Here is a 13,088-nt window from a genome sequence, read left to right on the forward strand (position 1 = left end):
AGCTTTAGTAAACTCACCCACCTTGTGTAACTGGTTTCCACACCCTCCATTAAGACTCTAGAATGTCTTCTTAGCTATCACACTGCTTAAATATTGGTACTTCACTTCTCTCCATGAGCACATACTGGAACAAATATAATTCTTCTATAATTCCAGTTGTATACGATCTGTTTGTTAAGTTGTGATTTAAAACACACTGAAAAATACTTTTTTTTCACCCAAAACTTATTGCTTGACTTGCAATAATTTAGAGAAGCCTAAAATTAATTAATTTTCTAGTGTTATTTTATTGATTATAAGTATTGGCCACCTTCCACTTGTGACTGGAGTTTCATTTAGCTTCATACCCAGCAAGTTTTTGCTTGTGCAGTGCCTTGTCATGCATTGTGTGCTGATCCAGTGAGGCACATGCAGTGTCTCTGGGCAGATGTTTGTGGTGATTGGCTGTTCTCTGGGTAACATTTCCTTCTTTGGCTGCCAAACACTTCTGCTCCGTGACTTGAAGGATTGGAATCCTAATAAAATCTCTCCACACCCATGTCAGCTTTTATAGGGTGTCATTAGCAGGATCCTACCACATAAGAGCTCTGCTGTCGTGAGGTTAATAAGTGCTGCAGGCTAAAGTCCATTAATCCTACCCTTAATTTGTGTTATCTGGGAAACCTTTAAAGTTTAGATAACTTTATGCACACATATGTCTGAGGAAGGTTCATAGTTCCAAGCTCTTGACTTGAACTGAGAGCCTTCAGCCTTGCTATAACTTAGCTATTTGTTAGAGCATGGATCCTGAGCTAATAAAGGCTAAAAAAAAAGTTATGAAGGAGAAGTCTTGACGAAAATATCCATTCAGGAGTTACAAATTCAGTATTAGGAATTATGAAGTGGAAACCCAATCTTTAGTATGGGGTAGAATGGCTTTGATGGACCTGCTTAAGAATTCCTGTTTTCAGAGATTATTACATTGTCTTAGGAAATCAAACAAAAATTCTCAACAAGTTTCTCTCAGTGTCTGTAATTGTTCTGAAAAAATTTAAAAGCCATTTTCCCTTTATTAATGGGCTCTCATGGAATTCTAGAACTGTTTAAAATGAAGCAGAGCTTGGACTTTACACTGTTTCTGGTGCTGCCATAGATTTAACTCAAAATGCCTTGATTAATTTGTCTCATTAGCTCTGAGATCATGAGGCTGAGATTCAAGGTTACATAGAAGTTGTTGGACTTCCCCCACCTAGAATGCAATACTGTCTTTCCCTGATGAGCAGAATCTGTGTAATTTGATTTTTTGGCATTCAGAGTCTATTTGTAGAGACCTACTCATAAAAAGCATCAAGATTCAAATGTCTAATTAATTTTAGAAGGCTGTTTTCTGTCTGGTTTCTGAGGTATTCTGTCCTTTTCCTAGGAAAGCACTGCAACACATGCCCCCTCTCTCCCTAACACCAGGCTCTACTGATTTCTCAAGCTTCTTATCTCCAAACGTTTTGGAAGAAGTTGATAGCTTTCTTATAAGAATAACAAGGTGAGATTTGATGTATTTGGATGTAGTAAAAAATGGTTTAGAAGTATTTGTCTAGCAGATGCATCTCATTTTTACTCACCAGTTCTTTTTGTAGCATCTTGAACAAGTTAACCACATAAAGAAATGGGCACCATAGATTTATTTTTTTTTTCCACGTGAGCATTATTTGTCTTCTTTAAAAACCAAGTGTTGTGAGTTTTCTTTTCATGCTGTTGTGTTGTTGTTTTTTTTTCCCTCCCCAGTTGTTGTACTACTCCAGAAGTTGAACTTACCCTCTTGGCCTTTGCCTTAGCCAGGGGCAGTGTTGCTAAAGTGCTGAGTTCCCTTTGTACAATCACTGATCATCTGGACACTCCATACAAGGCTTCATCGCTTATTGCTTCCATGGCAACAGTTAGGCAGAACCTGCTCTATAAATATGGTAAATGAATAATTGCTGGATCCTTCACTTGTATGTCCTTAAGACCAATAGGCAGCTTTGAGTTGTTTTATTTGTTCTGATGAGGTTTAAAAATGTAAAAGGCTTCTGGGTTAACAGCTCTTACCAAGAAGATACCATCCGAGAAGCTGAAACTGCCCTGGAGGCTGGTGGTTACATCAGCTTCCTCTGCTCTAAGGATTGAACCAGGTAGCACTGGCTAGAGAAAAAACAGGAATGTTGTAGAAAGTGGCTCCTGTATCAAGATGGTGACAGTGTTTGGTTGTGTAACAGGCAAATGCTGTCAGATACTTTTATTCCTTCAGTAACATGTTTTTTTGTATGTTTAGCTTCACTAAGTGGTCTCTGTTGCAGACAGATGCAAGTACACAAGTTTAAGATGTGTTTTAAATGTAATGTCATTAGCATCAATTTGCAGTCTTTAATTTCACTTTTTATAAATTAATCTGAGCATGTCATAAGTGCTGAGGTGTGCATAAGTACAGTGTTAACTGTACTTGTTTGATAAATCTGCATTTTCTCAAGTGTCTGAGATTGTCTCTCATGAAGAATTTTTGTCTCTTACTCTATTTTGTCAGGACTTGGCTTGTGCCAAAGAGTAAATTAATTAATTTTAAATTATTGTATCAGTATTTACTTTCAAAGGTTTTGAAAACTGCTTCATTTTCCCCAGAGCAGCTGCTGGTTGTTTTGCAAGACAAGCAGTATTTAATATACTGTGAATTCCAAAATGTGCAGACAGTTGAGAGAACATGGGCTGTCTTGGTTTGCCTCGTCCTGCCCATATATCTAGAACTTTGGCTATGTTAAATTACCATATTACTTGTAGTCCAGTTTCTTGCTCTTTTTTGTCTGACAGGGGTAAAAAGCTCATAGTATTGTAATGTTATTCATTTGTTTTGTGTGTGAAGAACTTAAAGCTGGAAAGTAGGCTTTCTATTCTATGAATTTGATGCATCTGTTGATTTTCTTACCTAGGAAAACCACTGAGACTAACTTTGCAGGCGTGTGATGTGAAGGGAAAAGAAGATAAATCAGGGCCTGAAAACCTCCTTGTAGAGCCATGGACTGGGGATGGTAAGAGCCCAGACTTAAAATCCAGAATACTTGACCAGACACAAAGGCTTTTATCAAGGCTATGGTGCTGTTGCATATATATATTTATATATAGTTGGTGTTACTTGCTAGTTTTATGATATGGATGATCTAATGAAAAAAAAAAAAGAAACAACAACAAAAAAACCCCAAGAAGAACCCCAGACCACCCCAAAACAAAATATAAGTTCAGTTTTACAGCAAGGTGGATTTCTCAGAAGCCAGTTTGCTGTCTAAACAAAACAAACAAACAAAAAATAGGATTTGGGGGAGTTATTTATATTCTTTGTGACAACTCATTGCTGACTTAGACTAGAGCACATTTTGTGGGTTGAAGACATGAATCACTCAGCTGTTAAGTTTCCCAAATATTGATGGAGAGATATGGTAGAAATCACTGAAATTATCACTGACTGCTTGTAACTATTCTGTCCCCTTTAAAGGTTGTCTTTGTTAATGCAGTGGTTTTATGTACTGAATACAACCCAAAGAGAGATGTTGGTGTTTCTGGACTTTCTTTTTAAGTGAAGTGCCACCTAATTTTTTTTTTTTTTTTAAATCGTGTATGGTCTTGTGCAGTGCTCCTGCTAAATGAGTGCTATTGTGACAGAATGTGCACATTCTAAATGCTTATTTTCCCCTTTGTTTGCTTGTGGGCAGTGTTTGGTTTTATTCTTTAGTTATTTTATGGGTTGTCCTCTGCTGTTTTATGGTTCACAGTTTGGGGAACAGTGGATTATATTGGCAGAGTTATGTTTGGGGTTAGTAACAACATTTGAGAGGCAAACACTCTTGAAACAGCTGCAGAGGCTGCAGCCCCAAGAGGGACATTGGCTGGGGAGAGCAGTGCCTGCTCTGTGGGAATGAATACTAACATCACAGATTCATGTTGTTTGTCTTTGCTCCTTTGTTTGGAAACATTTCCTCCTGAGCCTTTCACTAGAAAAAACATATTTTTATTTACCCCTTTTTAGTCCACAGTCTTAGCCTTCTCTTTCAAACACCTTGCACCAGCAGTCCTGCCAACCTCATTCTGTTCCTTCTGCTGATTTAGGTTTTCTGACTGAAACTGGGAAAACCAGAGCAAGTATTATTCTTTCTACTGGAACTGAATCTTCATTTCAAGTGACACAAATTCGAATAAAGGTGTGTACTTCCTCTGTTCCAAGGCTTGCTTTTTCCCCTAGTGGCAGAATTGAGTTAGAATATTTTTTCTATGAACTGAAATTCATCATCCCTGGGACTTGCACCAAAGTAAAACCCTAAGGGAACTTAAGGAAAGAGGAGATCTTAAATTATTTCATATATTCCAAGCATCTAGTAAAGACATTTATATTGCTTTTGTCTGTATCTTGCAATATGCTCAAGCCAATGACTTTTAGGTTTATGGATTGTCTCTGAGGAGTAGGGATTTATTTCTAAGATCTTATATTTAAAGCAATGTTTTGACTCTCTGCATGGCAGGTTTCAAGATAAATAGCATCATTTGAGTTCAGATTAAATTTAGGGGCTTTCACATTCTTTTGATATCTTTTGATACACTTTTGCTCAGTGTAATTTGAGCACCTGGAGTGATTTTTATCTGGTTTGAAAGCCAGATTTTGTGATTGAATCTCATGGCTGGGACAAAACTTCAGTGAGATTTGTGCAGCTGAATTTACTTATTTAAGGCAAAGCAGTAGTTTAATTCCTGGAATAAGGATATGTATTTCAGTGTCAGTGAGAACTGAACATGGATGGACTTCTGACAAGTAAATTCTAACGAGCTGGTGAGACAGCTAAGCTGTTCTGTGGTGTAATGGTACAGAGATACAGAATCTTAGTTTCGTTTTTAAAATAAAGCAGCAGTGTACAGTGTAAATGAGAATTATTTTTGTGGAACTTTAGCTAAGGTGAGGGTGCTGGCTGGGTGATAAATGTAGCAAATATTAACTGTGTACATGCTGAAGGTTCAGTGGGTTACAAAGGTTTGTATAACCCTTCTCTCAAAGTGTTGAATTTCTCTTTGGGTAAAAAGTGCCATTCCAGAGATATTTACTTCCCATAACTTTTTCATGTGGAAGCAACACCTTCTACTGTCATATTTTTAATACCTTTCTGTGGTTTTCCTTCTCCAGGTCCGAAGAGGTGCCATTGGGGCCCAGTGTGGGCTGGTGTTTGCCTATAACAGTGCTTCAGCAAAGTTCCATGCAGAAGAACATTTCAAAAGATTTGAGAGCTATGACAGGTGGAAGCTGAGGGAATTCAAACAGTTTTTAAAAAACAGGTACAGGTGGGCTTTCTGTAATGAGTGCTTGGAAGACAAATGGCATATTAGATCTTCTTGCAGCACTACTTGAACTAGTGAGGATTGTTTGGAATGACTTAAAAATAATGCATGATTTAGTGGCTACTTGTTTGATTTTACTGAACCTCAGTTTGATGAGTTTAAAGAAATATGTAAAAAGCTGTTGTCTTCAGCCCCTTGATTTGGGTTGTTTTGGATTGTTTGAGTTGGGATTGTTCAGTATGGAGAAGAGAAGACTCTGAGGAGAGCCTTCCAGTACCTTAAGGGGGTTACAAAAAAGCTGGGGAGGGACTATTTAGGATGTCAGGGGGTGATAGGACATGGGGGAATGGATTCAAACGAGAGGAGGGGAGATTCAGATTGGATGTTAGGAAGAAGTTCTTCCCCATGAGGGTGGTGAGACCCTGGCACACGTTGCCCAGAGAGGTGGTGGAAGCCCCAACTCTGGGAGTTTTTAAGGCCAGGCTGGAGAGGGCTCTGAGCAACCTGAGCTGTGGGAGGTGTCCCTGCCCCTGGCAGGGGGGTTGGGACTGGATGATCCTAAAGGTCCCTTCCAACTCTGAAAATTCTGTGATTTAAAGAGCTGTTTCAAAAGGGATAAAACAAACTTTCTACGTGAAGTGCAGATCACTGATGACAGAAAAAATTCTAAGATTGTATATTAATTAGCCTTTCTTAAATAACTTTCTGTTGTCTCTGTCTCATCTTTACAGCCATAACATGTTAAAATATTGTTGTGAGATATCAACAGCTCTGCTGTGTCTTTCAACTATTTCTTTACAAAGTTTGTTATGTTCTTTTGTATATAGAAGCAGTTGCTCATCTGATGATTTGGGAGATGATGATCCCATTGGCTGGTTTGAAGTGGAAGAAGAATGGGATGAAGTTGATGTCAGAATGCAGAAATGCAGAATTTCCCAAGTAAGATACCATGAAAATCCATTGGCCTTATAGGTAAAAGGATGATCTGGTAGCTGTGCTCTGGGTTTATTTCTTTTTCTCTGTATATGCACATGGGTGGCTGTGGCTAAGTGGTGCTTCAGCATTGAATGTAGTGGAAACTTATGTGATAATGCACAGGCTCTGGTTTTATCATGAGGAAATATTTTTTTAAAGTATGACATGATTGTTGCTTTATTCTAATATCTAGGCAAATTATATTCTACATAGTTACAGCATTTATTCTTTCAGAGCAATGTTCTGCAGCCTTTGTCTTAGGGGGCAATTGCTGGGCAATTCTCTCAGGTTGATTTCCTTGAGGGTTGTGGGGTTTTGCTGTTTCAAGAGTGACAGCATATGAGTTTTGTAGTGCTTAAGCAGGAGACTTTTTCACACCCTGGATTTCTCTCTTTTCTGGAGTCAGCTGTTGCATAGTTCCTCAATCCTTTTTCACACTGTGGTGATCAGCAGAAGTGGGGGCACAGTTCTAAGTCAACTGGGACTTTTTCTAAAACTGTCCCTGCTTGTTTAGACCTTTGCTGGTGTCTGGGTGACCCTTAGTCCCTGAGTGTGCAGAGTTACCAAGTACATTTGCCTGGCAGAGCTTGCTGTTCCCTCAGCTTTGCATTCTGTACCTCACTGTGGACAGAGTGCACAAAAGTTTGTTTTCAGTATTGCTCCTCTGCTTGCTTTTAAACACAGGTAATAATTTTTTAACCTGAAAAATGCTGTAACTCTAGAGCCAAGGAACAGAGGATGCAGAATAAATGGAACTGATGATGAATTCATTAACTTTGCAGATGCTTGTAGAGGTCACAGAACCATCACACTGACTTTTTTGGAAATGAGAGAGTTCAAGCTTAGCCCGAATCTCAGCCTCAGCATTTTAAACTCCTGGGGGTGATTGACAGAGAATATACACCCTCCCCCTCCCAGTCTCCTTGATATGTGCAGTCATATTTTTTAAAAATCCAAATTTATAGTAACTTCTCAAACCAAATCTTGTGCTGTGTTTTTATCCTTTTAGTACTTGATGATCAAGTTCCTGTGTACCAGACAAGAGAGCGCCGAGCGCTTGGGGGTCCAAGGCCTGAGTGTTCTTGGCTACCTGCGACCCATGAGGGATGAGCCCAGCAGCAGCATGAACTGCTTGCAGTGCAGAAAAACTGATGATGAGACAGTCTGTGGCACAACTCTGCTCCTGAAGACACTTCATTTCATCCAGCAGCTGGCACAGGACCTGGTATTTTTACTCCTTAGTGGTTTTTTTTTAAAGCGTTTATTTGCCACTCTAAAAGTAATAAGGCTGTGGAATTGGGGCTGGGTAAAGAAAATCTTGCTGCTAGGTACTACTCATTGTTAGGTACTAATAACTGTCAAAACCATGCTGTGAAGGAAAAGAAAAAGTTTCTGAAAAGTAGCATTCTGTGTATGTTTACTGACACTGACTAGGACTATGCTGACTTTGGGTCCAGAAGAGAGTTAAGCACCATTTTCCAGCACCAAGTTCCTATGCTGAATGAAACAGATTGAGCAGAAGGATGCTCTACTGTCTCTTAGATAATGTAACTATTTCTGAAGCAGGGATGGGGAAAAGCACTTAGAGAGAGGTAGCAAGAAAATTGCATAGATTAAACCATGTCCTCCTTTTATCTGAAATAATTCTGTAAACATCTAGTGTGAGGTGTATGAAGCTGATGTGTGCTGGTGAATGCCAGCATGGTGCTCACTGCTTCTGAGGACAGGTGTCAAAACCATGTTTTGTTCATCCAGCCTTTGCATCTGTGCTTTTTCAGCTTCAGTTCTGAGCCACAGGCAGTACCTGTGGCCATTATTTCAGTCAAATTAGATCAAGAGGTAGAGGTGGTGAGGTCTTTTGGTGGTGGAAGACAAACATCTGAAAAGAGGAGGAAGAGTGCTTGTTAGTGGCTCTGTGAAGGGGAAGTTTTCAGCAGGGTCTGTCACATTTAGGCACTGAAATATCCATGAAAGAATTTCCACTGCCATTCATGGTAGCTGCAAACTGATAGGAGACCTGGCTGCTTTCAGCCCAGTGCTCAGGGATGTACTTTGGAGAAATGTGTCCTGTACAGAGTTAATGTTCCAATCCTGCATTTTCTTTTTTAAGGTTCAGCAGAAGGAGAGTGGATTAAAATACAAGTCATTTTTAGATTTCACAGGCCTTGATTTGCAGCTGTTCTGGAATTTTTATAATAAACTTCACCAAAAGTAAGTCACTTCTTTACTGTGTGGTTCAGCACTAATCTGTGTGTGTGTGTATATATATAAATAAAGTATGCTTGCTTTAGCTGGAGCAGTTTCTTCTCCCTAAACGACATCATTTACATAAATAACATTTTCCTACTGCTGCCATATGGGGCTTTAACTATCATAGCATATAGAAACTTTAGATGTAGATTAATTTAGCTGGTAGCTATGGGGGTTTTTTTGTCTTTCATATGTCTGAGGTAGCAACTTTCATAGCATGCTCTTTTGAACCCAGAAGATTCTATTTTCTAGTTTTTGTTCTGTTTGTTTTATGCTTTTTTACAGCCCAAGGGAAGAATGTATCTTTGCTCAAACATTGCTATTGCAGCTTCTCCAGAGCTGCTTCTCAGTACTTACTGGAGACAATAAAACTGCTAAACCTCAAGAAACTTCTCAGAGCAAAACATCTGGTCACACTGAAGCTGCACAAGAGCTTTATAGACATTTGTGTGAAGGTAATTTACATTTACAATTTACATATATTTTTACATTTTTGTCTGCTTTGGTTTATGAGTGTGTTACAATAGTTAAAAGATGTTTATCCCTAGAGGCCAAGTCAGTTCCTTGGTTTCTTCTTCAGGTCAGAGTGAGCTTTTTAGTCTATCACAGTGAAACTTGAGTTCACCCCATGAAATGGTTTTATATCCTTTCTGTGCTCTGGAAACAGCTGCAATAGAAAGCATTTTAAATGTATCAGTTGCTTGAAGCAGCAGGGAAAGTGATTCTCTCACTGCAGTGTTACTGGAGTGCATTTATTTCTAGTATTTCATATCAATAGAAATAATCTTACAAGGAGCCTACAGGGAAGAGTCTGGAGCCAGTGAAGAGAATGGGAATGACACTGTAGATTTAATTGGAAATAGGATGGTGCCCTTTTTATTCAAGTAGATTTTTTTTAATTGCCTGAAAAGCAAGCTAGAGATAAACCAGTTTGTATAGAATCTGTCATATCTTGAAAACTTCACTAGCTTTGATAGCTGTCAAGTCTGAAGCTCCTAGAATTAATTTTCTTGATAAATAAATATAACATTGGAAATTTTTTTGTACTAAGATTAAAAAAGTTTCCCTTCATTTTCTGTATTATAAGGGCCTGAAGTTGTGCAGAAGAACACGCTTACTGCAGTCATGCCTAGCACATTAGATGGAGTATTAATTTATTAATTTGAACTTTAATTTTGCTTTTTTTTTCTTTTATGAGCAGTAGTGGATATGGGGGACAGTAGCTTCATGCCCATGAAAATGCTAAAAGAGGAAGTTAAGAACACCTTACTCAGTGGAGCAGCAATCTTTTTCCCAGACAGACAAACCAGGAGACACCAGCTCTTCACCATGATGGTAAAGCATTAAATGAGAAATTGATTGCTCAGTACCTGCTTTCTTTATGCAGAAAAGGGGAAAAATCTGAGTTCTTGTTGGCAAATAATGTGTACTATGTCCCATTAAAGTAAAAATCCTTTTTTTCTTTGCTTCTTTCTACCCTTCCCCCTCTCTCTCTCTGCAGCTTATCCAAAGAAAGAGGAGCTAACCCTGCCTTTCTTGCCAAAAATGAATAGTAGAATGCAGAAATTACAATTCTTTCTCACAGAGGAGGGAAACAGAACGTGTAAAAATAAATCTTTTTCCTTTTCTAGAAAAACATCACTGAGCAAGAACATAAGCAATCTGTTCATCTTGCCTTCAGATCCTTGTGTACCCACTTCAGGTAAGGGGTCTTGAAATTGAGAAGAATTGTCTGATACCCACATCTGCTAATAAATTCATATTTAATCCATTTTAGAAATGTAATTCCCATGGAAAAAAATCTATAAAAATAATAAACTGACTTAGCTTTATAAAAGATGTTATTACTATTTAAGAAACTTATTAACTGAATAGCTATATAAGATGATGTCCAAGAATTACAGGTGGTGCTGAGTTCATTGTACACTGCTCATAGGCTTCTCCTGGGCTGTTTTCCAATTTTTTAAGTGATTATTTATCCATGGTGATTATTGGTACTGATTTAATCAGTTTAGAGTCATCAGAACCCAAACTCTTGATTTTCATAGTAATGATGCAGTAGGATCTCTACACATTTGTCTCAAGGATAACTAAATTTGTATTTTGGAACTGTAATGCTTGGTGTTGGTCAGTAAGAAGATGTTTGTTTTGCAGTGATCAGGATCCAGGTGGCCTCTTACTATTACCAGAGAAAGGAGTTTCTGCCAATTTTGGTATAAATGAAGTGCTGTCAGTCATGGAAACCCTTCTGCTGGTGGCAGCAAGAGAGGTAACTGCCTTTGCACTGTTCCTAATCTTTCCCATGATTTTTGTATGCACTCAAACATGAGCTGCATGCCTGAGATGGATGATAATTAATCAGCTTTCCTGTCCTGCTGGATAAAAAAATTATGGTTATTCAGGTCTGTAGGATTAGGCTTTGCAACCAAATGAAATGTTTTAAGCATTAATGTTTCAGAGTGGTTGATAAGTCATGTTTAAGACAAGGAATTTTTCCACATTGAATTTTTCCAGCATTGAAAAGACTTCATGGCACCCTGGCAGCACTAGGAAGCAGAAATAGTCATCCCAGATGGAGAGGTTAGAACAGGTCATGCCTCTGAGGGAGGTGTAAGTGCAGGATGGGCATTTACAAATGTAAAAAAACAAATGTTCTGAGAACCCTGAGAGACTCCTATGTAGCTATTCCTACTTAAATTGTGATTTATCCAACCAAAATGGATTAATTGCTTTATGTTGTTATATTCTGCTTGTCAGTTGGATTTAATCTTTTTCTGTGGGATGAGTGGGATGATAATGTCCATCACAGTTTCCTTAGTACTTCTTATGTCATTCTGCAGCAGAGAAGGATGTCCTTTTGTTTATATTCTTTATTTTTCAGTGTGAAATGATGATGCTGGATGTTGCACAGCAAGAGAGTGGCACAGTCTTGTCTTCCTTATTCTGGTCTGTTCAGGGTAGCCTCCTTTCATGGTGCTACCTGCAGCTTAAGGGTAGTGAAAATTCCACCAAGGATCTTGCAGTGGAAATACTCAAAAACTGTAAGTGTTGGGATTGAATGCAGAATTAAGCATGGTGCATTACAGGGCTTAAAAATGTGATTTGGGAAATTGCAGAATAAAAAGGGTTCACCAGTGGTTGTCTGAGGCACATTCATAACTGTCACAGCATTCGTAGTCTCTAGGAAGGAATTTGTAGACATCCTGAGGAAATTTGAATTTTATCTCTAACAATAATTTTCCACTGGGAGAATCTTCAGAAAACATTTCAGTTAGTTTTGGGGTCAAATACTGAAAAAAAAAATCCGTGGAACCCAAACAACAGTTGCAGAGTTTCATTTGAATAATTTGGCTTCTTTAGATGTCCCTTATTTTGATAAGCTCCTGTGTGGTGATATGGATTTTCCTAGATGTTTGTGATCAACAGAAGAAAAAACTTAAGAAGCTGGGCACTTCTAAGGGGTGTTTTGCTACAGTGTTTTGGTCTTATTTATTTTTTCTTAAATGCAGGAGCTCAGTATTGAGTAATTAATAGGGCCAAATACCTAATGCAGGTGTAACTATGTAAATTTCCTTCATGTTTATGACATTTGTGTATAAATAAGCTTGTTGTGTTCCTGTCCTGTATTTAAAAATGAGGAAAGGCTGTACCTAAAAACTCCTAGCCTTGCTTGCCTGCATTTCTCAGCTGTGTAGGGAGGCTACTGGATATCCTGAGACTGTTGAAACAATCTGGGTGTGTTTGATTACATTACCCATCACTCATCTTTTTTTTTTTTAATATCATTGATAAGCATGATTGTTTCCACAATAGAAATACCACAGAGAACTTCTCTGAAGTATTTTCACTCCTGAATGTCACTTGCTTGGGGCAGCAGGTGCCTTTCCTGCTGTCCCTCTGTGTGCACATCACCATGCACTTTAAGTGATTGTGATAGCAAATCCCTAAGGTGGCTATTAAGAGTTTGTTCTTGGTTTGTTTTTTGTTTTTTTCTCTTTAGATGTGGGCCAGTTCCTGTCAAATATCAGAACGATTTTGCAGTCACTTTTATCTCAGTATAGTGGCAAAACAATAGTGGAAAAAATAAGTAACTCTGTCTTTGCTATGGCAACTCGTCAGCTGGTAAGTGACCATGGGGATTTTGTTCTGTTCCTGGGGGACATGCCCACGGGGATGTGGATTTTCATGACACTTGTGTTTCCTCCTAGGTCATCTTCTTGTTGGATTTTTGCACTTTAGACATTCCATACTGTACTCTGCTACAGGAATTCAGCACTTTGATAGAACCACTGAAAAGCCTTTGTAGTGAACCTCATAAGGTAAATAGATACAGACTCAGTTAGGTACAGTGAGGCAAAAGTAAAATTGCAAGACAGACATTAAAAACTCTGATGATTCATTTGAAATGAGCTGCAGAGCTTCTAAAAGCATGGGATGTGTAATGAACTATTGAGTGAAGAGCTAGAAATACATTTGTAATGATATGGAAGGTGAGCATAGTGATCAGAAAGTACAACTGGAATGAGAAACCTAGAAGGGAG

The 13,088-nt window shown here is 38.5% G+C and overlaps 1 protein-coding gene across 3 annotated transcripts in view; it reads left to right on the top strand.

Moving 5' to 3' along the window:
• ZZEF1 (zinc finger ZZ-type and EF-hand domain containing 1) overlaps positions 1–13,088 on the top strand; it is a 57,912-nt gene that overhangs the window by 10,221 nt on the left and 34,603 nt on the right. For all 3 annotated transcript variants that reach the window (XM_030462315.1, XM_030462316.1, XM_030462318.1), the window contains exons 7-21: positions 1,403–1,519; positions 1,762–1,940; positions 2,937–3,035; positions 4,108–4,199; positions 5,171–5,319; positions 6,150–6,261; positions 7,307–7,522; positions 8,408–8,508; positions 8,833–9,002; positions 9,749–9,882; positions 10,179–10,249; positions 10,702–10,816; positions 11,429–11,588; positions 12,548–12,669; positions 12,756–12,866. In XM_030462315.1, the coding sequence (XP_030318175.1) occupies positions 1,403–1,519; positions 1,762–1,940; positions 2,937–3,035; positions 4,108–4,199; positions 5,171–5,319; positions 6,150–6,261; positions 7,307–7,522; positions 8,408–8,508; positions 8,833–9,002; positions 9,749–9,882; positions 10,179–10,249; positions 10,702–10,816; positions 11,429–11,588; positions 12,548–12,669; positions 12,756–12,866 (1,948 nt within the window). The remainder of the gene's footprint in view (positions 1–1,402; positions 1,520–1,761; positions 1,941–2,936; positions 3,036–4,107; positions 4,200–5,170; positions 5,320–6,149; positions 6,262–7,306; positions 7,523–8,407; positions 8,509–8,832; positions 9,003–9,748; positions 9,883–10,178; positions 10,250–10,701; positions 10,817–11,428; positions 11,589–12,547; positions 12,670–12,755; positions 12,867–13,088) is intronic.

Source organism: Calypte anna, chromosome 19, assembly GCF_003957555.1.
Source record: "Calypte anna isolate BGI_N300 chromosome 19, bCalAnn1_v1.p, whole genome shotgun sequence".
Classification (NCBI taxonomy): Eukaryota; Metazoa; Chordata; class Aves; order Apodiformes; family Trochilidae; genus Calypte; species Calypte anna.